Source organism: Phacochoerus africanus, chromosome 9, assembly GCF_016906955.1.
Source record: "Phacochoerus africanus isolate WHEZ1 chromosome 9, ROS_Pafr_v1, whole genome shotgun sequence".
Taxonomy (NCBI): domain Eukaryota; kingdom Metazoa; phylum Chordata; class Mammalia; order Artiodactyla; family Suidae; genus Phacochoerus; species Phacochoerus africanus.
In genome coordinates, this window is record NC_062552.1 from 59,285,824 (window position 1) to 59,313,543 (window position 27,720).

At 46.8% G+C, this 27,720-nt stretch overlaps 1 protein-coding gene across 2 annotated transcripts; it reads left to right on the forward strand.

The window, feature by feature from the left end:
- The first annotated feature begins 247 nt into the window (after positions 1-247).
- On the forward strand, positions 248-27,495 carry SNUPN (snurportin 1). 2 transcript variants are annotated; one of them, XM_047796351.1, is made up of 9 exons: positions 248-380; positions 3,676-3,838; positions 8,397-8,544; positions 15,591-15,695; positions 15,906-16,002; positions 18,629-18,726; positions 22,277-22,354; positions 25,417-25,497; positions 26,907-27,495. In XM_047796351.1, exons 2-9 carry the CDS (start codon positions 3,681-3,683, stop codon positions 27,228-27,230), a joined length of 1,089 nt encoding a protein of 362 aa, XP_047652307.1. In that variant the 5' UTR covers positions 248-380; positions 3,676-3,680; the 3' UTR covers positions 27,231-27,495. The 2 variants fall into 2 exon arrangements, with proteins under 2 accessions (XP_047652307.1, XP_047652308.1); XM_047796352.1 differs by lacking the exon at positions 22,277-22,354.
- Positions 27,496-27,720: the final 225 nt, after the last annotated feature.

A 27,720-nucleotide genomic window follows, 5' to 3' on the forward strand; every position in this document is an offset into this window, starting at 1 on the left:
GAACACCCAGCCACGAATTCGGGGTTCCCCCTATTGGCGAAAGGAGGCCGGAGAAGCTCGTGCCCAGGAGCAAGGTCTCGGCCCAGCCAGTCACCTTGCAGAAGGGTCGCGGACACTGCAAAGCAAAAGCAGAAAGAGTATCCCCGCCCGGCAGGAAAGGAAAAGGCCTGGCCGTTGAGGACGGAAGTAACGGCCAGCCGGCGACCAAACTGCGGAACTCCCGGCGTTCCCAACGGCGGGAGGAGCCGGAAGCTCCAGGTGGGTGGGTCTGGTGGCTCGGCGGCGGCTAAGGGGGAGGGACCGACTCTCTCCAGGCAGCTGATTGGTCGGCTCCCGACCGCAGTGGTGGCGGCGGCGCGTGGAATTGTCACCTCTCCCCGGTGAGTCCTGGGTTCGAGCGTGGGCCCCGCCGGCTCCCGAATAGTCCATGTGCGCCTGGCTATGACTCCCTGTGGTCCACTTCGTGTTCCTGACCTCCCGAGGCATCACCTGGAGGGGCAGACCCAGGCCGGGGCCTCTCTTTGGGCCCGCTTCCACTCTTCAGTTCCAGACTGTCTAGCCAGGACCCCTCAGGGGCTTCTTGTGGGGGAGGGGCGAATCATGCAAGGCCTAGATGATCCTGTCCCTAGAGAAAGGCTGTGGCGGGGAGGATGGCTGAATGGAGCAGGTAGAGTCCCCCGGACTGAAGCCCGGTGGCAGACGCCCAGGTGGCCTAGATCCTGGGCTCTGGGAGTCGAGGTGGGGGCGCTGGAGGTGCAGGGGAGGGAGAGGAGGAAGAGGCCGGCTGCGGGGGACGGCCGGGGTCTGGAGCTCGAGGGAGGGGCCCGGGCTGGTTGGAAATTTGGAAGTTAGAGTGGATACAGGTAATGGATGAGACCGCTAGGTCAGAACCCTTGGAGTCAGAACCATCTGAAGGATGGATTGAAAGAGCAGGAGCTAGCGCAAGGACAGCCATAAAGGGAGGCACAGGGATCACTTTTAAGGATTTTATGGTTCTTGGCAGAGCAGGAGCCCACACCAAGATAAAGCACGATAAGGCCTAATAAATGTATTTTAGATTTGGTCATTACTTTGGCAAGCCAAAGACATAATGAATTTTAAAAGTTATTGTGGAAGTGTTCAAACTTATACAAAAGTACAGAAAAATACAGAAAATATCATACCATTTAGGACCCTGATTACTCATCACCCAGCCTCAACTATGCAACCCTGGTTACATTTACTTTTAATTCATGCCTCGGGAGTTCCTGGTGTGGCTCAGCAGGTTAGATACCCTACCAGTAACCATGAGAATGTGGGTTCAGTCCCTGGCCCTGCTCAGGGCTTTAAGGATCCGACATTGCCCTGAGCTGTGGTGTAGGTGACAGATGCAGCTGGGATTCTGCATTGCTAAGGCTGTGGCGTAGGCAGGCAGCTGCAGCTCCAATTCATCTCCTAGCCTGGGAACTTCTCATATGCCTCAGGTGCAGCCCTAAGGGAAAAAAAAGCATGCAAAAAAAGAGACATGCCTCTAATCCACTGATAATATGTAATCTTTTTCTTTCTTTTTTTTTTTTTGGGCCATACTCGGGGCACATGAAAGTTCCCAGGCTAGGGGTTGAATTGGAGCTACAGCTGCTGGCCTATGCCACAGCCACAGCAACCAGGATCCAAACTGTGACAGCTCATGGTAATGTCAGATCCTTAACCCACTGAGTGCGGCCAGGGATTGAACCTGTGTCCTCATGGATACTAGTCAGATTCGTTTCTGCTGAACCATGACAGGAACTCTGGGTTTTGTTCTGTTTTTTTTTAATGTTTAATGGGTATAGAGGTTCAGTTTTACAAGCATAAGTGTTCAGGAAATTGGTTGTACAGCTTTGTGAATGTAATTAACACAACTGGACTCTACACTTAAAAATGGTTAAGATGGTAAATTTTACATCATGAGTTTTTAACCACGCATAAAGTTCTTTTCAAATTAGAAAAACATCTAATGCTGCAGATTTATTTTAAAAAATCTGACTTCAAGTGTGTAATGGAAAATAACTCCTTGCCAAGTAGAGGCCCATAGGCTTGTATTTTTAACTATGGAGGCTCTGAAATGAACCTGTTAGTTTTGGTGTTTAGAGCATTGGGACATGGCCTGGGGTGGAGTTTAAGCACTGGTCGTGCCCTCTGGTTTACACTAGAACTAGAGGGTTGGGCCAGCCCAGCTGTGTGAGTCAAATTTCTTCCAAGTGTTCCAGTTTTCTTACAGACTGAGGCACACAATCCTTGGGTAAGCTTCTGGGCCACCTCACACCTTCATTGATGGAGGGGTGAGTGAAGTGCGAATTCACCTCTTTTTTTCCACTCCCATTCTTTGGGGTCTGCCTTGGTAATCTGTCTCCAATAAGACATCTACTGCCTGTCTCCCAAATGTACCACATGTCAGTTCTTCACAGTCGTAGAGCTGCTGTTAACACATCCTAGAGCTTTTCTTAGTCACACATAAGTAGCCTTGAAATCTTCCTTGGGCCCACCTGAAACAAACAAAATAAACTATAAAACAAGAAAGTAGGGGTTCCCTTTGTGGTGCAATGGAAATGAATCTGACTAGGAACCATGAGGATGTGGCTTCAATCCCTGGCCTAGCTCAGTGGGTTCAGGATCCGGCATTGTTGTGAGCTGTGGTGTGGGTTGCAGATGTGACTCGGATCTAGTGTTGCTGTGGCTGTGGTGTAGGCCGGCGGCTACAGCTCCAATTAGACCCCCAGCCTGGAACCTCCATATGCCCTAAAAAGACAACAAAAAATAAAATAAAAAGAAAGTAATTGCCAGATTTGGGGTTTTGGCTCCTCTTGTCTTCCTCCCTGGGCTCCAGAACCAGTATTCCTAGAGCTAAATTTTCTTTCTTTTTCTTCCTTCCTCCCTTCCTTCCTTCCTTCCTTCTTCTTCTTTTTTTTTTCTTTCTTTTTTTACTTTTTAGGGCCATACCTGTGGCATATGGAAGTTCCCAGGCTAGGGGTCAGATCAGAGCTGCCTCTGCCAGCCTACACCACAGCCATAGCAACATTGAATTTGAGCTCCACCTGTGAGCTATGCTGCAGCTTGCAGCAATGCTGGATCCTTAACCCACTGAGCAAGGCTGGGGATCGAACTCTCATCCTCATGGACACTATGTCAGGTTCTTAACCTGCTGAGCCACAGTGGGAACTTGAGGTAAATTTTCTTGATGTGAATAGGCGTTTATTAGAGAAATAAGCAGCCAATTGGATAAAACTTGCATCAGAAAATTACCTTAATTATTGAGTAATGGCTATTTAGAAATATTCAGAAAAAAGCAGATACTTGATCACATCACTAGATATTGTCGATGGCAAGAAGCAATTAGTGGCAAGGCCCCTGGTGAGTGATGACAAAGAGCAAAAATTAGGTTCCAGCACAAGGCGAATTTGCTTAGTGCTTGATGTTGAGGTTTGTATCTACACACTCAGAGCTATCAAAATAATTATTGCAATATCGTCAAGAAAAAATGTTATTGCTTGCATGTTAATTCACTCTTTAATTTCCTTTTTTCCCCCATGCAAATAGTTGTGATTTTGGATTATGTGAGACTTTTTGGGAAAGTAGCCATCATATTACATCATGACTGCCTATACCCAGGAGGTGATAGGAAATGAATGAACCATTTTCTTATGTTTTCCTTTGTAGGGAAGATGGAAGAGCTGAGTCAAGCCCTGGCCAGTAGCTTTTCTGTGTCTCAAGATCTGAACAGCACAGCTGCCCCCCACCCCCGCCTGTCCCAGTACAAGTCCAAGTACAGCTCCTTGGAGCAGAGCGAGCGGCGCCGCCGGTTACTGGAACTGCAGAAATCGTAAGGGATGCTTTAACTCCTTGGCTTCTTTCTGCAGGACGGGAGCTGTGATCCTTTCAGCAGGCTCCAGGCTTGTCTCTCCAGAACCCCCTTCCAAGTAGACTCTTTGTAGGTTGGTCTTCTTGCCCATACGTTTGGGAGGGGTAAGTCCTGGCGGAGGTAGACATCCTTTACACCCAGAGCTTGGGAAAAGATGAGGAAGTAGAGAGGGACTTAAGTTTGAAAGCAAAGCTCAAATATATGGTTAAATTTTTCTTTTTTTTTTCCTGGCAGCAGTACTGAGCTTTGCAGTTTAGGGACTTGTGAAAGCCACGCCCAGACTTCCACTCCCCACATTCCCTGTGTGACTTCTCCTGCACTCTGAATCCGGGCACTGGTGCCGTCTTCCTGTCTTCCTTCAGCCCAGATGTTTCTGTGGAGCCCTTGGGAGTTCAAGACAAATAATTCCACAGGGAATCTGAGGAAATGTCTTCCATACACTTCATTCTCCATGCCAAGACGAGCAAATAGGAGCAAACAGAGAGAGAGCAGGCTAGGAGTGTTTGAGGCTGGTCTGCTCTGAAGGCCGGGCCTGTCCTTTTATTCTCAGTGCAACACAGGCCTCTTCTGGGTAAGAAATTAAAGAATTAAGGATTAGGAGGAACAGCCACAGTTTCCGTACAGTCTACATTTTCCCCACTGCTTTATCACTAGATGTGTTTAGCAGAGATGATGCCCTGGGGCTTCCAGGTTGCGTATAGATTACATTCTCAGAGCACCCCTTCCTCTCACCCCCAGTTGTTTTACATTATGATTAATTAACTTGGAATAGGTAATACATTCATATTGTTCAAAATTCAAGATATATAAAGAGTGTATGGTGAAAAGTCTCTCTTTCAAATCTGTTTTCTAGACGTCAAGTTCTTCTCTTATATTATTAGTTTCTTATGTATCCTTCCAAAGATAGTCTACGCAGATGTGAGCAAGTGTATAGTTGTATGCCTGCAGAAGTTCCCGGGCGAGGGATCAAACCCTCGCCACAGCTGTAACCAGAGCCCCACCAGATCCTTAACCCTCTGAACAAGTGAACTCTGCCTTTTTTTCTTCTTCTTCTTCTTTTTTAACAGAAGTAGCAGTGTACAATATACTGTTCTTTTTCTTTTCTTTTTTTATGGCTGCACCTGTGACATACGGAAGTTCCCAGGCTAGGGGTCGAATTGGAACTGCAGCTGCAGTCTGTACCACAGCCACAGCCATATCAGATCCAAGCTGCATTTGCCACCTGTGCCTCAGCTTGTGGCACTGCTTGATTCTTAACCCACTGATCGAGGCCAGGGATTGAACCTCTGTCCTCAAATATACAATTTCAGGTCCTTAACCTGCCGAGCCCCAGCAGGAATTCTTCCACTGTTCTTCATATTTATTTAACGGTGTTTTTTTTAAAGAGATTCTGTGTCGGTTTATTTATTTATTTATTTTTAAATTTTTTATTATAGTTGATCTACAATGTTCTGTCAATTTCTGCTGTACAGAAGAGTGACCCTGTTTTATACACACACACACACACACACACACACACACACACACATACATTTTTTTAGGGCTGCCACTGTGGCATATGGAGATTCCCAGTCTAGGGATCGAATTGGAGCTGTAGCTACTGGCCTCTGCCACAGCCACACAGGATCCTTAACCCACTGAGCGAGGCCAGGAATCAAACCTGCATCCTCATGGATGCTAATCAGATTCGTTAACCGCTGAGCCACAACGGGAACTCCCTATATCAGTTTATAAAGTGCCACCTCCTTTTTTATGGTACAGGTATTTCATTGCGTAGATAGTCCCCTGCTGATGGGCATGTGAGCAGTTTCCTTCTCTTGTGATTACAGACAATGCCAGGGAAATAACCACGAACATGCACCTTTTCACAAATATGCAGGCGCATCATGCTTTCTCTGACGTGCACCTTTGCGTCAGTGGGCGCGAACACGTGGATGTGTCAGAAAAAACCAGCTAAGTTGGTCTCACTGCCTCAGTGGTTGATACCTTGCCTTAGCGTTGAGGAAACCAAGCATAGCGGGTGGTGTGTCTACAAGTCTCTTTGAAACAGTTCCAAAAAGTTCTTATTCTTCCATCTCAATTTCCCAAACTTTCTGGAATATGTAGTTTTTTAAAAAAGAGGAAGATAGGGAAGTTCCAGTCATGGCTCAGTGGTTAACGAATCCGACTAGGAATCATGGGGTTGCGGGTTTGATCCCTGGCCTCGCTCAGTGGGTTAAGCGGGCATTGCCGTGGGCTGTGGTATAGATCGCAGACACGGCTCAGATCCCGAGTTGCTCTGGCTGTAGCGTAGGCCGGCGGCTACAGCTCTGGTTAGACCCCTAGCCTGGGAACCTCCATATGCTGCACACAGCCCTAGAAAAGACAAAAAAAAAAAGAGGAAGATGTAGTTCTTGCTGTGGCTCAGTGGGTTAAGAATCTGACTGCAGTGGCACAGGTTGCTGAGGAGGTGCAAGTTCGATCGCCAGCCTGGCACAGGCAGTTAAAGGATCTGTCATTGCCTCAGCTAGGATTCAGTCACTGGCCCAGGAACCTCCATATGCTGTGGATGCACCCATTTAAAAAAAGAGGAAGATAACAATAAAGGGAAACAAAAAGGTAAAAGATTAAATTTTAAACTAAGTGGCCTTTTTTCTTAAAGGCCACTTCTTCAATTTTTTTAAATTGAAGTATAGCTGATTTATAAAGTTGTGTTAATTTATCAGTCAACTTTTATTTGAATAATTTTGGTTTATAGAAAAGTTGTGTAGTACAAAGAGTTCCTATATAACATCTTATATTATAGTACACTTTGTTACAACTAATGAACCAATATGGATACATTATTAGTAGCTAAGGTCCATACGTCTTTACTGAGATTTCCTTTGTTCTCAGTGGCCTTTTTTGAAAGTTAAAGTGGGGGAGGTGAGGGAGATAATTTAGGAGTTTGGGATTAACGTCGACACACTAGTACTTATAAAATAGATAACCAGGGTTTCCTTGTGGCTCAGTGGGTTAAGAACATATCATCATCACCATGTGGCTCTGGTTACAGCTGTGGCTTGGGTTTGAACCTTGGCCCAGGAATTTCTGCATGCCGCAGGTGAGTCTGAAAAAAAAGAGCTAACCAACAAAGTCCTAATCTCTATATATATATCCAAATGAATCACTTTGCTGTACACCTGAAACTAACACAATATTGTGAATCAACTATACTTCAATTAAAAATAATTTTTTTGGAGTTCTCGTCGTGGCGCAGTGGTTAACAAATCCGACTAGGAACCATGAGGTTGCGGGTTCGGTCCCTGCCCTTGCTCAGTGGGTTAACGATCCGGCGTTGCCGTGAGCTGTGGTGTAGGTTGTAGACGCAGCTCGGATCCTGCGTTGCTGTGGCTCTGGCATAGGCCGGTGGCTACAGCTCCGATTTGACCCCTAGCCTGGGAACCTCCATATGCCTTGGGAGAGGCCCAAAGAAATAGCAAAAAGACAAAAATAATAATAATAATAATAATAATAATAATAATTTTTTAAGTACTTCCCTTTTTTTTTTCCTATGGCATATGGAAGTTCCCAGGCCAGGGATGAAATCTGGGCTGTACCTGTGACCTGTGCCAGAGACAAGCTGGGTCATTTGTCCCTTGCACCACAGAGGAAACTCCAAAAAGTACATCTTAAAAAAAAAAAAAAAAGGAGTTCCCGTCGTGGCGCAGTGGTTAACGAATCCAATTAGGAACCATGAGGTTGAGGGTTCGGTCCCTGCCCTTGCTCAGTGGGTTAACGATCCGGCGTTGCCGTGAGCTGTGGTGTAGGTTGCAGATGCGGCTCGGATCCCGCGTTGCTGTGGCTCTGGTGTTGGCCAGTGGCTACAGCTCCGATTCGACCCCTAGCCTGGGAACCTCCATATGCCGTAGGAGCGGCCCCAGAAAAAGGCAAAAAGACAAAAAGACAAAAAAAATATATATATATATATGTTAGGCACTTCCACTGTGGTGCAGTGGGTTAATGATCTCTGTGGCCTTGCTAGTTTGAACCCTGGCCCAGGAACTTCCATATGCCATGAGTGTGGCCAAAAAAGAAAAAAAAAAGTTAGGAATTGGCTGTTCCTCAGAAAGTTCAAGATGCTGTCCCTGTGTCATACTTCTCACTGCATGTCAGTGTTTCCTCTCTACAATTCCTGGGAGGCTTTAGACTAGATGTCTGCCAGGCAGGGAAGGGTCAGCTCTCACCTGAGGTAGAGTTGGGAGTGGGATCAGCCACTCATGAACTTTGAACTTGGGAACTAGAGAATTCCTTTCACTATTCTACTTTGCCCATTCTTGAGAAACTCTGAGGCAGCCTGGGTATGTTCAGAGGGGGTTTCCTATTTAGGATCTGTGAGAAGGTGGTTACTAGTTAAGCAGAGGAAATCCTCTCATCTCTTACTCCCACCAGAATTCCCAAGTTGCTCTTGAATCTGGAGACTTTGAATTATGTCTGTCACGTTGTAGGGTGTCTTCCTATTCGACATAAAGACCTGTCTTTATGCCTTTTCTTTCCCCAGCAAGCGGCAGGATTATGTGAATCATGCCAGAAGACTGGCTGAAAATGACTGGACAGGGATGGAGAGTGAGGAAGAAGAAGAAAAGAAAGATGATGAAGAAATGGATATTGACATTGGCAAGAAGTTACCAAAACACTATGCTAATCAAGTGAGTGGTCCAGAGAAGGTTATGTGCAGCTAGTTCCACTCCTTCTGCTTTGGAGTCAGAGTCAAAACTCCGTACTTGCATTATGCCTTATGGAGAGGAGTTTGAGGAAGGAAGGGACTGGAATAGGAACTGCACAGAAATTGCTGATGTATGTAAAATGTATGGGATGAAAAGAGATGGCTTACAGTTCTGTGTGTTGACTGAGGGCCACTGATGGAGTCTGTGTTGTGGGTTTGGGAACCATTTCCTCATGCTGTTACCAAAGGTTTCCAGCCTGCTGCAGAAAGCTCCTGGGCTACTGATGTACTCCATTCTTTTTTTTTTTTTTTGTCTTTTTGCCATTTCTTGGACTGCTCCTGCGGCATATGGAGGTTCCCAGGCTAGGGGTCGAATTGGAGCTATAGCCGCCATCCTACACCACAGCCACAGTAAGGCGGGATCTGAGCTGCGACTGCGACTTACACCACAGCTCATGGCAATGCCAGATCCTTAACCCACTGAGCAAGGCTAGGGATCGAACCTGCAACCTCATGGTTCCTAGTTGGATTCGTTAACCACTGAGCCATGGTGGGAACTCCTAGACTCCATTATTAACATTCTTTATTACTCATGATACAGCTGTTCTAGATCAGGCCTGCTCAGCCCAGTACCATCCCCCACACCACCTCAAGGTTGGTAGTCTTTCCTAAGCAGTGAACTAACAGGCTGATCTTGGAGCTTCACACTCAAGTGGTAGGAGATTGGACGTGCAGCTATCCTTGAACACTGGGAGCCTTCCCAGCCACCCCAGGCCAGCCAGTTGGCCTAGGTGAGGTTGAGGCTGTGAAACAGCAGGTAATGATACCAAACTTGACTTAAGTGTCCAATCAGTTCCAGAGAGGAAACCAGTGTGGCCTGTGGCACCATAGGGGAAGCAGGCATGGGGACTGTCCAGTGCTCTGGCGGTCCAGGTGTTCCAGAAGGGAGGGTATGCATCCATGTGGGGCCAGGGGTCTCCCCTGCTATTCTGTCATTCTCTGTATAGCCCAAGTGTCTTGTCACCTCAGAATCCTCTCCCACTTTTAGAATATGCTTCCTGGAGTTCCCGTCGTGGCTCAGAGGTTAACGAATCCGACTAGGAACCATGGGGTTTCGGGTTCGATCCCTGGCCTTAATCAGTGGGTTAAGGATCTGGCGTTGCCGTGAGCTGTGGTGTAGGTTGCAGACGCGGCTCGGATCCCACATTGCTGTGGCTCTGGCATAGGCTGGCGGCTACAGCTCTGATTAGACCCCAGCCTGGGAACCTCCATATGCCACAGGTGCGGCCCTAAAAAGACCAAAAAAAAAAAAAAAATGCTTCCTGAGTGCATATGCTCCCATCCTCTTTATCTGCCCCAAAAATATAGCACAGATAACATCTTCTTTGAAAAAGTACAGTTTAGTTCTGTTGAACAAGTATTGCTGGAGGCCCTGTTCTATGTTAAGCTGGGCTGTGCTGTGGGAAAGACAGACGTGGGCCAGAAAGAGCCCTTGCCCTCCTGGAATAAATGTAGGTTATGGATTTGCAATAAGAAAGCAAAATTAACTTCTAGCAGGGAAGGAAGCAGGGTTGGGAAATCAGGAAAAGGTTAACAAAAGAGGAGGCATCTTTGAAACAAGGGCACGGCATTGACAGGCAGAGGCACTCTAGCTGCAGGAAGAGGCTGCACAAGAGCCCAGAGCTGGGAGAGGAGTACAGGCGTGCAGACCAGCGAGGTGGGACAGCACAGGGCTGGGTGAGGAGTATGGTAGCATCAAGTGTAGGGGTTTAGCCACTGTTCTGGGTTGTGAGAACAGAGAATTTTTGAACCAGGAGCAGAGTTGCGACTTCACGTGATGACTCTCACATCAGTGTGTGGAAAGGCCTGGAAGAGAGAGACTGTGGGAGGGAGCTTAGGTTTGCCAAAAGATCTGATGGTGGGTGCCAGGGGCCGGGAAGGTGCTAAGGTACAGGGGTCATGAATGTGAGAAATGTTGCCACGTGGAATGGACAGAATTTATCAGTGGATTGGCTAGGAGAGGTAATATGAGAAGCGGATAAGGATTTTTTTGGTTTTTTTGTTTTGTTTTGTTTTGTTTTTAGGGCCGCACCTGAGGCACGTGGAGGTTCCCAGGCTAGGGGTCTAGTCGGAGCTACAGCTGCCGGCCTACGTCACAGCCACAGTAAACGCCAGATCCGAGCTGTGTCTGTGACCCATACCACAGCTCACGGCAACGCCGGATCCTTAACCCACTGAGCGAGGTCAGGGATTGAACCCGCAACCTCATGGTTCCTGGTCGGATTCGTTTCTGCTGTGCCACAATGGGAACTTCGGGGATAAGGATTTAAGCTTACATAGATCTGACCTCAAAGCCAGGCTCTGTATTGAGCGTGAGCAAGTTATTAACCATTCTAAGTCTCTGGTTTCTTGTCTGTAAAATGGGGCATCTATCCCATCGGATTGTTAGAAGGAGTCAATGAGATAGTGTGCCTTAGATACCTAGCCCAGAGCCCATAGGAATACCCCACAGTGTAACCACTACTGCTGTTTGTAGAACTATCATATTGAGATATAATCATAAACCATACAATTCACCCATTTACAGTATACAATTCAGTGGGGGTTTTTTTTGCTTTGTTTGTTTGTTTTGTTTTGTTTTGTTTTTTAGTAATTCATAGAGCTGTGCACCCATTATGACTATCTAATTCCAGAGTGTTTTCATACCTGTTAGCAGTCACTCCCCATTGCCCCTTCCCTCCAGGGCCTAGCAATCACTAACATACCTTCTGTCTCTCTGGATTTGCCTATTCTGGACATTTTATATAAATGGAATCATGTGAGATACATCCTTTTGTGTCTGGTTCTTTCATTTAGCAAAAGGTTTTCAAGATTCATTTACGTTACCATGAAGGAGGAGGTTGGGAGAGCTTTTAGGTTGGTGATCCAAACAGATTACTTGTGCTACCATGCCAGGCCCTAAATTTCATGAAAACAGAGGTTCCTTTGTTTGTAACATTGCCCCGAGTGTTTCTTCATCTAGCTGTTGAATTGTTTTCTTTTCTTTCTCTTTCTTTTTTTTGGGGGGGGGGGCCAGAACTGCGGCATACGAAGGTTCCCAGGCAAGGGGTCAAATCGGAGCTGCAGCCACTGGCCTACACCACAGCCACAGCAACGCAGGATCCAAGCTGCATCTGTGACCTACACCACAGCTCATGGCAACGCCAGATCCTTAACCCACCTTGCAAGGACAGGGATCAAACCCACGTCCTCATGGATTCTAGTCAGGTTCATTACCACTGAGCCACAACAGGAATTCCCTGAACTGTATTCTTTAAGGTCCCCTGTAATAAACTGGTAATCTAGTGAGTTAAAAAAAAAAAGATACAATTATGTTGTAGCATGTGTCAGGACTTCATTCCTTTTCAAATAATATTCTGTTGTGTAGATATACCAGACATTGTTTATCCATTGATCAGTTGATGGCCATTTGAGTTGTTTCCACTTTGGGTCTATTGTGAATAATGCTGCTATGAACATTTATTTACATGTTTTACGTGGACGTATGTTTTCATTTCTCTTGAGCGTATACCCCAGGGTTGAGTTACTAGGCTATGTGGAAACTCTGTGTTCAGGCTTTTTTGTTTGTTTGCTTGCTTGTTTTTTGGCTGCATCTGCAACATGCAGCATGTAGAAGTTCCCAGGTCAGGGACTGAACCCATGCCACAGCAGCAACCCGAGCCACAGCAGTGACAGCACCGCATCCTTAACCCACTGGGCCATAAGAGAACTAGAGTTTTCACATTTTGAAACTTCTAATCTAATTTAGGCATTTTTTTTTTTAATTTTTCATTTGTGCTTTTTTTTTTTTTTTTGCTTTTTAGGGCCACACCTGCAGTGTATGGAGGTTCCCAGGCTAGGGGTCTAATCAGAGCTGCTTTTGATGTTGTATTACTGCTATTCTTTTTTTTTTTTTTTTTTTGCTATTTCTGTGGGCTGCTCCCGAGGCATGTGGAGGTTCCCAGGCTAGGGGTCAAATCAGAGCTGTAGCCACTGTCCTACTCCAGAGCCACAGCAACGCGGGATCCGAGCCGAGTCTGCAACCTACACCACAGCTCACGGCAACACCGGATCGTTACCTCACTGAGCAAGGGCAGGGACCGAACCCGCAACCTCATGGTTCCTAATTGGATTTGTTAACCACTGCGCCACGATGGGAACTCCATATTACTGCTATTCTTTAAGGGAGTGTTGATTATGCCTTGGGTTTAAGATTCAGTAACAGGGCATGGAATGCAGAAGGGGAAAGGTGGGTTTTTCAGGGATGGAAAGTACTTGGGCAGCAGAAGGCATTGAATTCCGTTTTGGCTATGCTGAGTCTGAGGTACAGAGAGGACCCACAGAGAAAGAGATGCCAAGGGGACAGCTGGAAATAGAGGTTTGGAAGAAATGAAAGAGTCTGGAGATGAAAAAGGAGAATTGGGCAGCATCCTCTTAGAAATGACAAAAGAAGCTACAGAAATAGGTGAGATCCACCCCTATGGGGAACAGCATCTAAGAGAAAAGAAAAGGGGATCTGAAACAGGCCCCTGGAGATTATCTACATGTTTTGGGGGAGTGTAGGGAGAAATATTTGGAGGAAAAACAATAGCATGGTGTCACAGGGCCAAGAGGGCATGTGTCAAGAAGGAGGCTGTGACTGGCAGCATCACACCAGGAGTGGAAGGGCAGAGGGGAACTTGAGGGAAGAGAGAGGTACTTGGCTGCAAGGAGATCATTGATGGCCTTTAGCAGGGCTGCTGGGTAGCAAATCTGGACTGAGGGTGTCAGAGTGGGTGGAAAGCAGCAGCAAGAAGTATGGGGTAGTTTAAAAAAAGAAAGTGGAATAGCTTCATCAAAATGTAGAGTGGTGAAAGGTGTTCATTCTTGTCTTGGTTTTGAAGATTAGGGGTTGAGTATTTTGTAGCCTAAGGAGAGATGGGAGAGATTCAGTGGGAGGGATTAATTAATAGACCAAAGTCTTTGTCTTTGGGAGGGACTGTATGGGAGGGACCAGTGATGAGTGCAAGAGTAAGTCTTTCTAAATTCATTTCACCACAGCTTTTTTTTTTTTTTTTTTTTTAGGGCCACACTTGCGGCATATGGAGGTTCCAAGGCTAGGGGTCCAATTGGAGCTATAGCTGCCAGCCTATGCCACAGCCACAGCAATGCGGGATCCAAGCTGCATCTGCGACCTACACCACAACTCAGGGCAATGCCGGATCCTTAATCCACTGCACTGAGTGAGGCCAGGGATCGAACCTGCATCCTCATGGATCCTAGTTGGGTTTGTTAATCGCTGAGACATGAAGGGAACTCCTGCCTTTTTTTTTTTTTTTTAAGGGAGATTTCCTAACGTCCTTTAGTATAGTATTTGGGTCAGTAGTTTGGGAAATGATGATCTAATAAAGTCCCTGATCAGGTCAGGGACTTTACTCATCTCTGAGGTGTAGCCCCTAGAACATAATGGTTGTAATGATGGTAGGTGGGTAGACAAAGTAAGGAAAGGAGGAGGGTCCTATCCCCTAGATAGAGGAGGTGAGGTAGGCAGAATGGGTATGGATGCAGGTATGAAAGTGAGAAGTTCACAGGGAGCAGAAGACAGTTGATTACTAAGAGCTAGTGGAGGTCCCACTGTCACCCTTTTCCATTCTCATTCTTTTACATGTATTTTCATTGCATATATAGGACATAAATTCTTTGTCATTGTACACACAGGAATAGCACAGCCCTGTTGATTTTTTTTATAATGATTTTTATTTTTCCATTATAGTTGATTTACAGTGTTCTATCAATTTTCTACCGTACAGCAAGGTGACCCAGTCACACAAGCATGTAGAGATTATTTTTTCTCACATTATCATGCTCCATCGTAAGTGACTAGGCATAGTTCCCAGGGCTATTCAGCAGGATCTCATTGCTTATCGATTCCAAAGGCAATAGTTTGCATCTATTAACCCCAAATTCCCAATCCATCCCACTCCCCCCTGCCTTGACAACCACAAGTCTGTTCTCCATGTCCATGATTTTCTTTTCTATGGAAAGGTTCATTTGTGCCATATGTTAGAGTCCAGATATAAGTGATATCATATGGTATTTGTCTTTCTCTTTCTGACTTACTTCACTCAGGATGAGAGTCTCTAGTTCCATCCATATTGCTGCAAATGGCATTATGTCGTTCTTTTTTATGGCTGAGTAGTATTCCATTGTGTAGATGTACCACATCTTCTTAATCCAGTCATCTCTCAGTGGACATTTAGGTTATTTCCATGTCTTGGCTATTGTGAATAGTGCTGTAATGAACATGCAGGTGCATGTGTCTTTTTCAAGGAAAGTTTTGTCCGGATATATGCCCAGGAGTGGGATTTTTAGGTCATGTGGTAGTTCTATGTATAGTTTTCTAAGTACCTCCATACTGTTTTCCATAGTGGTTGTACCAATTTTTTTGTTTGTTTGTTTGTTTGTTTTTTGTCTTTTCTAAGGTTGCACCCATGCACATGGAGGTTCCCAAGCTAGGGGTCTAATTAATTGGAGCTACAGCTGCCAGCCTACGCCACAGCCATAGCAACAAGGGATCCAAGCTGCGTCTGCGACCGACACCACAACTCAGGGCAATGCCAGACCCTTAATCCACTGAGCAAGGCCAGGGATCGAACCCACAACCTCATGGTTCCTAGTCGGATTCATTAACCACTGAGCCACGACAGGAACTCCAGGTTGTACCAATGTACATTCCCACCAACGGTGTAGGAGGGTTCCCTTTTCTCCATACCCTCTCCAGCATTTGTTGTTTGTGGACTTATTAATGATGGTCATTCTGGCTGGTGTGAGATGGTATCTCATAGTGTTTTGAGTTTCATTTCTCTAATAATCACTGATGTTGAGCATTTTTTCATGTGTGTTGGCCATCTGTATATCTTTTTTGGAAAAATGTCTCTTCAGGTCTTTTGCCCATTTTTCAGTTGGGTTGTTGGCCCTGTTGATTTTTAACACTATGTTTTGTGTTCCCAGTTAATGCTCTCAGAGTGGTTGATTGACGTCCCTTCAGATCTGGGGCAGGAATGGATTGTGGTCGTGTGCCCTGTTGGAAAAAGAGCCCTTATTGTGGCCTCCAGGGTGAGTAGCTGCTCCTGCCCGCTGTGCTACATGCCTGGCCTGTAGCAGGAGGGCTTCTCTGTGCTCCGTGTTCCCTGTCTGCCACGGCGGCTGTATTGGCCTGGGGATTGGAATGCTTTCATCTTTGGACTGCTGGCACCCCTGCAGAATGTGGATGAGGAAGAGGAGACCTGGCTGCCTAAGCAGGGTGGTAACTCTCTTTCCCTACAGGGTTCTACCAGTGCCTATACCAAGAGTGGTTACTGTGTCAACAGGTTTTCTTCTCTTCTGCCAGGAGGCAACAGGCGAAACTCAACAACAGCAAAAGGTACCTCCATATGATTGTCTGTTTATTAAGCTTTACAATCAGTAAAAGACAGGGCTTGGTTAGTTGTTTTAAAGACCCACTTTGAGTAGTTCCTGTTGTGGCTCAGCAGAGACATAGTCTCCGTGAGGATGTAGGTTCAATTCCTGGTCTCACCAAGCGGGTTAAGGATCCGGCGTTGTCGCATAACTACAGCAGAGTTTGCAGGTACATCTCAGATCTGTTGTTGCCGTGGCTGTGGCGTAGGACAGCAGCTGCAGCTCTGATTCGACCCCTAGCCCAGGAACTTCCATATGCCACACATGCAGCCGTAAAAAAATTAAAAAGTAGGAATTCCTGTCGTGGCTTAGTGGTAACAAACCTGCCTAGTATCCGTGAGGACGTGGGTTTGATTCCTGGCCTTGCTCAGTGGGTTAAGGATCTGGCATAGCCATGAGCATGGTGTAGGTCGCAGATGTGACTCAGATCTGGCATTGCTGTGGCTGTGGTGTAGGCTGGGAGCTGTAGCTCCGATTCGACCCCTAGCCTGGGAACTTCCGTATGCCGAGGGTTCAGTCCTAAAAAGACCAAAACCCCAAAAAACAGGAGTTCCCATTGTGGCTTAGTGGTTAATGAACCAGACTAGTATCCATGAGGACGTGGGTTCAATCCCTGGCCTCGCTCGGTGGGTTAAGGATCCAGCGTTGCCATGAGCTGTGGTGTAGGTCGAAGACCTGGCTTGGATCCCGTGTAGGCCAATGGCTGTGGTGTTAGGCCAGTGGCTACAGCTCCAATTGGACCCCTAGCCAGGGAACTTCCATGTGCCATGAGTGCAGCCCTAAAAAGACCAAAAAAAAAAAAAATTTTTTTTTTAATTAAAAAAATAGGAGTTCCTGTCGTGGCTCAGTGGTTATCGAATCCGACTAGGAACAATGAGGTTGCAGGTTTGATCCCTGGCCTTGCTCAGTGAGCTGTGGTGTAGGTCACAGATGCGGCTCAGATCCCGAGTTGCTGTGGCTCTGGCGTAGGCTGGCGGCTACAGCTCTGATTAGACCCCTAGCCTGGGAACCTCCATATGCCTTGGGTGCAGCCCTAAAAAAGGCAAAAAGGCAAAAAAAATAAATAAATAAAAATTAAAAAAATAAAGACTCGGCTCAGATTTGGCATGGCTGTGGCTGTGGTGTAGGCCACTGGCTACAGCTCCAATTAGACTCCTAGCCTGGGAACCTCTATATGCCACAGGTGCAGCTCTAAAAAAAAAAAAACTGCACCTTTGAAACTGCACCCCAGATACCACCTTGCCTACTGGTTTCTCCTTCAAGATTAGGCTTCCTCAGTTGCAGAACAGTTGCAACTTGTGAAGCCTCTAGACGGTAACCCCCTGAATTAAAGTCAATATACCTATCACAAGGTGATAAGTGCAGTTTTTCTGGGGAGAGTTCCCTCAGAAGGCCAAGTTTAACATACAGTAAATTCTTGCTGGGGCTTCCATGTCAAATCCCCTTTTCTCCTTGACCACTGTCCTAACCTTAGCTTCTCCATCCCACCTGGGCCCAGCAGAGGAGACTAAGGTCACAAAGGTTAAATAAGTTTCCCACAGTCATTCTGTTAGCAATTGGCAGAGCTGGGCCTTCTCTGCTGGCTCAGGCTTTCTTGATGGTTCTCAGTCCTCTGTATTGAGCCCCACTCCTCTCTGTTGGCTCCTGGAGCCCTTCACATGAGGACTGTGGCCCTTCTCCTGCCCCCCATACCTGCATCACTTTGCCTCCTTGCTCCACATGTGTGCCCAGTTCGTTCGACCTCTGGGCCTTTGCTCAGGCCACTTCAGTGCTCCAGCCTAATGCCCTCCCACCTCCCTTCTGCCCTGTTATTTTAGTTCTCTGATCCCCAAAGAGTCTGTTCATATCCCATCTCTTCTATGAAGCATTTACTACTGCTTCAATCTCTTTTTCCTCCACTTCTCATTTCTCTTAGTTTGCGCTGTATGGTTCAGCTCTTGGTTCCTTCCCCTGTGGATGTCTTATCTCTTTAACTGGATTGTAACTTCCTTAAAGGCAGGGGTCACTTATAATCCCCACTGAACACAGCGCTTCTGATGAGAACTCAAAAAGTAATTGTAGGGAGTTCCTGTCATTGCATAGCAGAAACGAATCCGACTAGGAACCATGAGGTTGCAGGTTCAATCCCTGGCCTCGATCAGTGGGTTAAGGATCTGGCTTTGCCATGAGCTGTGGTGTAGCTTGCAGCTGCAGCTCAGATCCTGCATTGCTGTGGCTGTGGCATAGGTCAGTGGCTACAGCTCTGATTTGACCCCTAGCCTGGGAACCTCCATATGCTGTGGGTGCAGCCCTAAAAAGACCAAAAAGAAAAAAAAATTGTCCCGGTTTATCTAGATGTTCAGAACTTAGGCTTGGCGTTAAGTGTTGCCTTGATCTCTCTCATGCTGTCATACCTCAGATCACCCTTAAGCTGCACACCCTTAGCCAGGAAAGGCAAACTCAGGGACAAAGGGAACTTTGTGCCTTAGTGCAGGTGCTTGCTGTGTGAGCACTGAGGATTGCTAGCCTCAGTTTCTAAGCCCCTTAGGTTGGTGGAGGGAAGCCCAATGGGAAGGGGAACCCAGCACGGAATTTGTGCTTTGTGTCCCCAGACTACACCATTCTGGACTGCATTTACAGTGAAGTGAACCAGACCTACTACGTTCTGGACGTGATGTGTTGGCGGGGGCACCCTTTTTATGACTGCCAGGTAAGGACTGATGTTCTCTTCATGTCTTCTCCTATTTTGTTTTGGTCTTTTTTTTTTTTTTTGCTTTTTAGGGCCGCGCCCGTGGCATATGGAGGTTCCCAGGTTAAGGGTTCAATGGGAGCTACAGCTGCCGGCCTACACCACAGCCACAGCAGCGCCAGATCCAAGCCACATCTTTGACCTGCACCACAGCTCACGGCAACACCAGATCCTTAACCCACTGAGCGAGGCCAGGGATCGAATCCGCAACCTCATGGTTCCTAGTCAGACTCGTTTCCGCTGCGCCATGGCAGGAACTCCATGTCTTCTCCTGTTTTCTCCTCTCCTCCCAGGCAAGTACCTTAGTGTGTGGGTTTGGTGCATGACCAGCTTCTTGGTGTGTACAGGATGTGGTATATCAAGAACATTATCTAACGTTCCTTGCATCTTTGAGTGTGTTTAAATTAGCTTCATTTATAACAAGAGGTAGGAGGCACTAAGGGAAGTATAGCAATTCCTGAGGGGAGGAAAGAGAAACGGGAGGGTAGGCGGGGGCTTGGTACAAGCTGTGACCGCCCCTCCTCTCTCTGCAGATCGGGGGGAGGATTGCTGGCAGGGGAGGTTGTGGGCAAAGGGGCTGTCACCTCATGCAGGCGCGCAAGGAAGAGGAGGTGGAATGTTAAGGGCCGTCAAATAGACTCTCCCACCTCCACTCCTTCAGCAACCACACCCTGACCCGGAAAAGTCAGGACCTCCTTGGTTAGATGCTTAAGCCTCAAATCCCTGAGGGGCTATAGCTCTGGAAGATTTTCCAAGTGAGGAGAGGCCCCCAGATCATCTCCCCTCAACACAACATTTTTCTCAGATTGGTGATTCTTATGAGTGACAGTGACAGTCATCAGAGAGGCAAGGTCACCCCACAGGCTCCATCTCTGTTCCTATGCTTCCCCATCATTGTCCCACTTTTATAGTGGTGGGTTTTTGGTGTCCCTTGTCAGTTAGTCTTTTTTTGTTGTTGTTACATTTTATGGCCACAACTGTGGCATACAGAAGTTCCCAGGCTAGGGGTCGAATCAGAGCCACAGCAACACCAGATCCAAGCCATATCTGCGACCTACGCTGTAGCTTGTGGCAACACCAGATCCTTAATCCACTGAGTGAGGCCAGGGATTGAACATGTGTCCTCATGGATACTAGTCGAGTTCTCTGAGCTACAATAGGAACTCCTTTTGTCAATTAGTTTATCAGAGTGATTCTCAATGTGAGGCCTCAGAAAGTTGTTAGAAATACAGATTTTCTTCGAGTTCCCACTGTGGCGCAGTGGGTTAAGGATCCTTTGTTGTCTCTGCAGCAGCATGGGTTCAATCCCAGGCCCAGTGAAGTAGATTAAGGATCCATCATTGCCACAGCTCTGGCTCAGATTTGATCCCTGGCCCAGGAACTTCCATATGCCTCAGATGCAGCCAAAAAAAAAAAGAAAAGAAAAGAAATGCAAATTCTTAGACCTACTGAATCAGAAACTCTGGGGATAAGGCTTATGTTTTAACAAGCCTCCAAGTGATCTTCGTGCAAGCGCAGGTTTGAGACTCACAGGTTATCACCACAGGCTGCTTCTTTCCACAGCCATTACCCCAAGCTAAGTTTCTAAATCAAGCAAGGTGGGTGTACTTCAGAATTCAAAAACATGCACCTCATTCAAAAAATAGTAGCCAAGGAGTTCCTGTCGTGGCTCAGTGGTAACGGACCTGACTAGGATCCATGAGGTTGCATGTTCCATCCCTGGCCTCGCTCAGCGGATCCTAAGTTACCATGAGCCGTGTTGTAGGTCAGACGCAGCTCGGATCCCAAGTGGCTGTGGCTGTGGTATATAGGCCAGCAGCTATAGCTCCGATTTGACCTCTTGTCTGGGAACTTCTTTATTCCATGGGTGCGGCCCTAAAAAAAATAGAATAGCCAAGACTTGCATTGGTGTGGGCATGATCTCCTGGAATCTGTTACAGCAACTCTCAAAGGTAAGTATGTACTGTTGTTATTACTCCTCATCATATGGATATGAAAGCTGGGGGCCACAGATGTTAAGTACCTTGCCCAAATGCAGAGCCAAGCGTCAAACTCACCTCGAAAATTCAATCCAGAATATATTTTCCCTTAATTCTGTTGAAGGATGTTCCGTAACATGCATTCACAACCTGCAAATCTGGTAACTAAAACCACCTATATTTTGATAATACAAAGAAAAGACTGTGGGGCTTTTTTATTTTGGTTTTAGATAGATTCTTTTTTTTTTTTTTTTCTTTGTGGCCACACCTGTGGCATGTGTAAGTTCCAAGGCCAAGGATCAAACCTGAGCCGCAGCAGCAACCCAGGCCACTGCAGTGACAACACTGGATTCTTTTATTTATTTATTTATTTATTTTGTCTTTTTGTCTTTTTGTTGTTGTTGTTGTTGTTGCTATTTCTTGGGCCGCTCCCACGGCATATGGAGGTTCCCAGGCTAGGGGTTGAATCAGAGCTGTAGCCACCGGCCTACGCCAGAGCCATAGCAACACGGGATCCAAGCCTCGTCTGCAACCTACACCACAGCTCACGGCAACGCCAGACCGTTAACCCACTGAGCAAGGGCAGGGACCGAACCCGCAACCTCATGGTTCCTAGTCGGATTCGTTAACCACTGCGCCACGACGGGAACTCCATCACTGGATTCTTAACCCACTGTGCCACAAGGGAACTCCTGGTTTAGAAATTTAGAAAATAGTTAAAGAAAAGCCCCTACAGAAGGGTACGTATCAGTAAGTCAGATAAATTGTAATTCAGGGAGTTCCCTTTGTGGCGCAGCAGAAACGATTAGGAACTGTGAGGTTTTGGGTTCAATCCCTGACCTTGCTCAGTGGGGTAAGGATATAGCATTGCCATGAGCTGTGCTGTAGTTGGAAGATGTGGCTCAATTCCCTGATCTGGGAACTCCATATACTGTGGGGTGACCAGAAAAGGAAAAAAAAAAAAAATCCATCATCTCATATAGATACATTAAAAAAAAGAAGAAAAGAAAAAAAAAATTTTTTTTGTCTTTTTGCCTTTTCTAGGGCCGCTCCCATGGCACATGGATGTTCCCAAGCTAGGGGTCTAATCGGAGCTGTAGCCACTGGCCTACACCACAGCCGAAGCAACTCGGGATCCGAGCTGCGTCTGCAGCCTACACCACAGCTCACGGCAACGCCGGATCCTTAACCCACTGAGCAAGGCCAGGGATCGAACCTGCAGCCTCATCGTTCCTAGTCGGATTCGTTAACCAATGCGCCACGACGGGAACTCCAGAAAAAATAATTTTTTTCCCTTTTGATGAAAACTCAGGATTTAGTCTTAACAGTTCTCATAAATACATACCTGCTTATACAGCAGTGTTAACTGTAGTCACAGCGATGTACTTTCCATTCCTAGTACTTAGATATCTTATAACTGACAGTTTGCACTTTTTGACCATCAGGTAACTTTTTAGAATGGGATGTTTTTGTTTATATAATCCTTTGAAGTGATCAGTATTTCATCTTTCCGTTTCTCTTGTCTGCGGCAGACTGATTTCCGATTCTACTGGATGCATTCAAAATTACCAGAAGAAGAAGGACTGGGAGAGAAAACTAAGCTCAATCCTGTAAGACCTGGTGTTAGGATCGTAGAGTTCCCTAGGGGGATTGGTTTGGTTTGGTCCGTTATCTAAATGTAATCCTTATGAATGGAGTTCCCAGTGTGGCTCAGTGGAAACGAATCTAACTAGCATCCATGAGGACACAGTTCGATCCCTGGCCTGGCTCACTGGGTTAAGGATCCAGCATTGCCGTGAGCTGTGGTGTAGGTCACAGACACGACTCGGATCTGACGTTGCTATGGCTGTGGTGTAGGCCGGGAGCTGTAGCTTCCATTGGACCACTAGCCTGGTAACCTCCATATGCCACAGGTGTGGCCCTAAAAAGACACACACACAAAAACGATCATTATGAATGAAATTTTTTTCCTTTTTGAGGCAGCATGGCATGGTGTGAAACATATAGGTTTAACAGTTATCCAGATTTCAGTTTTGGCTTTAACAATCACTAGGTTAACATTTTCACTTGGGAGTTCCCGTCGTGACTCAGTGGTAACGAACCTGACTAGTATCCGTGAGGATGAGGGTTCAATCTCTGGCCTCACTCAGTGGGTTAGGATCTGGCATTGCTGTGACTGTGGTGCAGGCTGGCAGTTGCAGCTACAATTCAGTCCCTAGCCTGGGAACTTCCATGTGCCATAGATGGTGCAACCCTAAAAGCACGCACACGCACACACACACAAGAATCTTTATTTGTCCTTGGTTTTTTCATCTGTATAATAGGGTTAATAATACTTACTTCACAGGGTTGTTGTAAGAACTAAATGATGTAAATGTGCAAGTCTTTCTAGCATAATACTTCTGGGGAGCACTCAATAAATAATGATTGATATAAAATGCTAATAACTGCTTTGATTAATAATGCCATTTAGAATTCTAGGAGTTCCTGTTGTGGCGCAATGAAAATGAATCTGACTAGGAACCATGAGGTTTCGGGTTGAATCCCTGGCCTCGCTCACTGGGTTAAGGATCCGGCGTTGCCGTGAGCTGTGGTGTAGGTTGCAGATGCGGCTCAGATCTGGTGTTGCCGTGGCTGTGGTGTAGGCCAGCAGCTGGAGCTCCAATTAGACCCCTAGCCTGGGAACCTCCATATGCCTCGGGTGCGGCCCTAAAAGGACAAAAAGACAAAAAAAAAAAAAAGAATTCTAGTATAGTAGTTCTTTTTTCTTTTTTTTTTCTTTTTTATTTTTAGGGCTACAGGTGTGGCATATGGAAGTTCCCAGGCAATGGGTGGAATCAGAGCTACAGCTGCCAGCCACAGCCATAGCCACAGCCACAGCCAATCCAGACTGAAGCCATGTCGGCAACCTTTGCCACAGCTCACCGCAACGCTGGATCCTTAACCCACTGAGCAAGGCCGGGGATTGAACCCATATCTTCATGGATACTAGTTGGGTTCATTACCACTGAGGCACAACAGGAACTCCCTAGTATAGTGGTTCTTAAATTTAGCATGTATCAGTGGCCCCTGGAGGCCTGGTAAAACATAGGCTCCTGGGCCTCACCCCCAGAGTTTCTGATTCAGTGGGTCTGGTGTAAAGCCTAAGAATTTGCATTTCTAACAATTTCCCCAATGAAACTGATACTGCTGGTCCATGGAACACACTGAGAACTTCTTTTTCAGTATCTGAGTGGAGAGTGACTTTATCTAGACAGTTCCCTCTTTTTATAGATGAGGGTATAGGCTCAGAGAGGGGACTGCCTTCCCCAGGGTCCCACAATCCAGGACACTAGCCCAAGTGTCTTTGCTATTCGCTCAGTGATTAAATATGGGATAGCTACTTTCATTGCATTTTATTAGTTAAGTCCCGTAGTTTGGCATTTGCACAGGTTTCTTAAAACTTTTTTTTTTTCTTTTTTAGGGCTGCACCTGCAGCATATGGAGGTTCCCAGACTACGCCACAGCCACAGCAACCCAGGATCCAAGCTGTGTCTTCGACCTACACCACAGCTCACAGCAATGCCAGATCCTTAACCCACTGATCAAAGTCAGGGATCAAACCCGTTTCCTCATGGATACTAGTCAGGTTCGTAACCTGCTGAGCTACAATGGGAACCCCCATTTACAACATTTTTAAAGGCACCTGTATAACCAGTTACAAGACAATAAATGGGGCCAGGACTTCCAGTGATGTTATCAGTAAGGTCCTGGAAGAACATGCCCTGAGGAAGGGGCACATGGGTGCTGCTTTCTCTGAGATGCTATTCTGTGTGCACTGCACGTACCATCTCCCTGAATCTGCACAACAACCCTATGAAGTAGGTACTTTTATTGACCCTTTTTACAGATGGAAAAATGGGGGGCATAGGGAGATTAAATGATTGGCAGAGCTGGGAATTCAAACCCAGGCATTCTGACTTAGAAGTGATCATAGTCCTAGTCACTTTGTTATTCTGCTTCAGTCTAAAAATTTATGCTGGTGTGAAAGGAGCTTGACCAGCTCTTCATTAGGGGCAACTGTCATAGGGCGGGAAGAAAAACATAGAATCCCTAAACCTAGCACAGGGCGGTGGTTCTCAATCTTGACTGTATGTTAAAATCAATTGGAGATCTTAAAAAAAAAAAAAAATGCATGGGTCCCACCCCAGACCAGTGTAGTCAGAATGTCAACGTGGGGCCTAGTTATCAGCAATTTTTTTCTTTGTCTTTTCTAGGGCCGCACCTAGGGCAAATGGAAGTTCCCAGGCTAGGGGTCGAATCAGAGCTGCAGCTGCCAGCTTGTATCACAGCCACAGGATACAACTCAGGATCTGAGCTGTGTCTGCGACCTACACCACAGCTCACAGCAACGCTGAATCCTTCAACCCACTGAGCGAGGCCAGGGATCGAACCTGAATCCTCATGGGAGCTCCCAGGGCATCAGTAATTTTAAGTTTCCCAGATGGTTCTCCTGTATAAAGCAAGGTTGAGAACCAAGAACCACTCACCTAGTAAGTCAGAGGGGAGGTTCAGTGGAGCCGGTAGGGAAGGATGAGACTGAAAACTTTCCTTCTTTGATATAGCTCCTCAGTTGCTGGAACCAGTATCTTTTGTAACATGCACTCATTCTTTGTTCTCATTTCTATTTTAGTTTAAATTTGTGGGGCTAAAGAATTTCCCTTGTACCCCTGAGAGCCTGTGTGAAGTGCTATCTATGGATTTCCCTTTTGAGGTAACAAAACCATTGTCTTTATTGCTCTGACATGATCAAACTTGGTTACACAGCATCTTAAGAGCTCCTCTGACTTTGCTGGGTCAAAGTGCCAGCAAAGAGCTGAAAGCTGACTCTTGGGAAAGGCTGCACTTGGGGCCCTTTAGAGCCTCAGCTCCCCGCTGCCAGAGAAGTGAGCAGGAAGGGCCCTGACAGGACAGCTCATCTGACTCCCCCATTTCACAGGGGACACACTGAGCCCCAGAGAGGCGGGAGGCTTCCATTCCTAGGTCCTTCTTGAGTTCCTCTTTCTGCTACAAGCCTGAGAGCCAGGCCCCTTGTTTAATCGCCAAGGCTGGTTGTAAAGGGGCTTCTGTGATGACAGAACTCCTAATCCTTCCTTCCTCTGAAAAGCAAATGGTCCCCTGGGGATGGCAGTGCTTGCTGAGCCGCGGCTTGGCAGTAGGGTGACCAGTTTGTCCCAGGTTCCCCAGGACTTCCCGGTTTTAGTGCTGAAAGCCCCACATCCCCATAATCTCCTCAGTCCTGGGCAGTCCTTAATCGTCCCGGCTTACCCTCTCCAGGCTCAACAAGCCAACTGCTTTTGCCTATCATACCCTTTAAAATTCTGCCTAGTCATCTGCAAGTATTTGCTTGAACTGGATATAATTTTGCTAAAAGGATCACAGCTTCCTGAATGAGGAAATGGCAAAGGCTGAGTTGCCTTCATTTCTGGGAGTCAATTAAGAAGGTGGTAAGAACACCATCTTTATTTATAACCCTTATGCCACAGTGACAATAAATGCTTTTTAGAGATGAGTCACTGAATCACAGAAAAGAAAATATGGGACTGTGGGAGGTCTTCCCGTTGAGAAAAACCGAGTTTCCCAGAACATGGCTCACAAACAGTTTAGAGGGGAGGTTTAGGCAGTCAGCAGTGGCAGGGGAGCAGAGCTTCTTAACAGGCTGTTTCCCCTGTGCTCGGCTGTCCAGCATCTTGGTGCTTTGTTCCCTGTTTGGAACGCATCCCGACTGGGTGGCAGGAAGTGCCTGGGATTTGGTGACAGAAGACCTGGGTTCAAGTTGGTTTCTGCTTCCTACTCAGTGTTTAGAGAAGGCCCCAGACCTCCCCAAGCCTGAGCAGCCCCGTCTCTTAGACACTCTCATGGTGGGTAAGAAGGTGAAAGAGTGGGTAGGAAAGCACCTTGTAAACAGGAAAGTACTACTTATGTTTTTATTTTCTAAATTTCAGTTTTCTAGGCCATTTCTTCATTTAGAGAAATTCGTGTGTGAGAAACGAGGACTCTTTTTCCTCTGGCAGTGACCCAGAAAGAAAGAGTTGGACCACAGGGGCTGCCCCTGTGCATCTAGCTCTCCTGGAAACGTGTGGCCCCAGAAATCATTCTGATCCCTGGTTTCCTCCTGTGCAGGTGGATGGACTTCTCTTCTACCACAAGCAGACCCACTACAGCCCTGGAAGCACTCCTCTGGTGGGCTGGCTGCGGCCCTACATGGTGTCAGATGTTCTCGGTGTAGCTGTGCCAGCTGGCCCGCTGACCACCAAGCCAGAATATGCTGGGCACCAGCTCCAACAGATTATCGAGCATAAGAGGAGCCAGAGGGAGGGCGTGAAGGAGAAGCTCACACACAAGGCCTCTGAGAACGGGCGCTATGAGTTGGAGCACCTGTCTACCCCCAAGCTGAAGAGCCCTCCCCAGAGCCTCGACCCCCCGGGGAGCCTCATGGAGAACTAGGGAGGGCAGCCTTCTTTGGGAGTCACGGGATGGTGCTTGGTCCCAGAGGGAAGGCTGGGGAGGAGGACAGTGACAAGAAGAAGGTGACTTCGTTTTAGAGCAGACTTTCCAAAGCTGGAAAGTGGAAATGGCTAATCTCCTATCTGAAATGCTGGCTCTAACAGTTGGGAGAGGTTCCCAGATTGAGTGGTTGTCAGATTTGAGCAGCGGCTCCTGTGAAAATGTATGCCAGATCCACAATGTCAATATACATAATTCTTAAGAAGGAGGCTGTCTGTGATTCTTAAACACAGTCAGGAGTGCCCCCCACCTCCACCCCTCCAGGCTCCTGAAACCATGACAGTTCAAGTCTTGGCCCATCTCAGTGTTTTTAGCACTTAAGCATTCTGCTGAGTTTCCAGTTGCTGCTGTTGGTAACGTCATTTTTCTAAAAGGTCTTACCAGGAACTGCAGTTCTTGGTATTTGAATATGTTCCCTCTTCTGAGAAGA

Excerpts from the sequence above, each read along its gene's own strand:
- SNUPN (XM_047796351.1), top strand. The coding sequence starts at position 3,681 with ATGGAAGAGCTGAGTCAAGCCCTGGCCAGTAGCTTTTCTGTGTCTCAA. Across the intron at positions 16,003-18,628 it reads AAACTCAACAACAGCAAAAG|ACTACACCATTCTGGACTGC; the intron begins GTACCTCCATAT and ends TTGTGTCCCCAG. Across the intron at positions 25,498-26,906 it reads CTATGGATTTCCCTTTTGAG|GTGGATGGACTTCTCTTCTA; the intron begins GTAACAAAACCA and ends CCTCCTGTGCAG.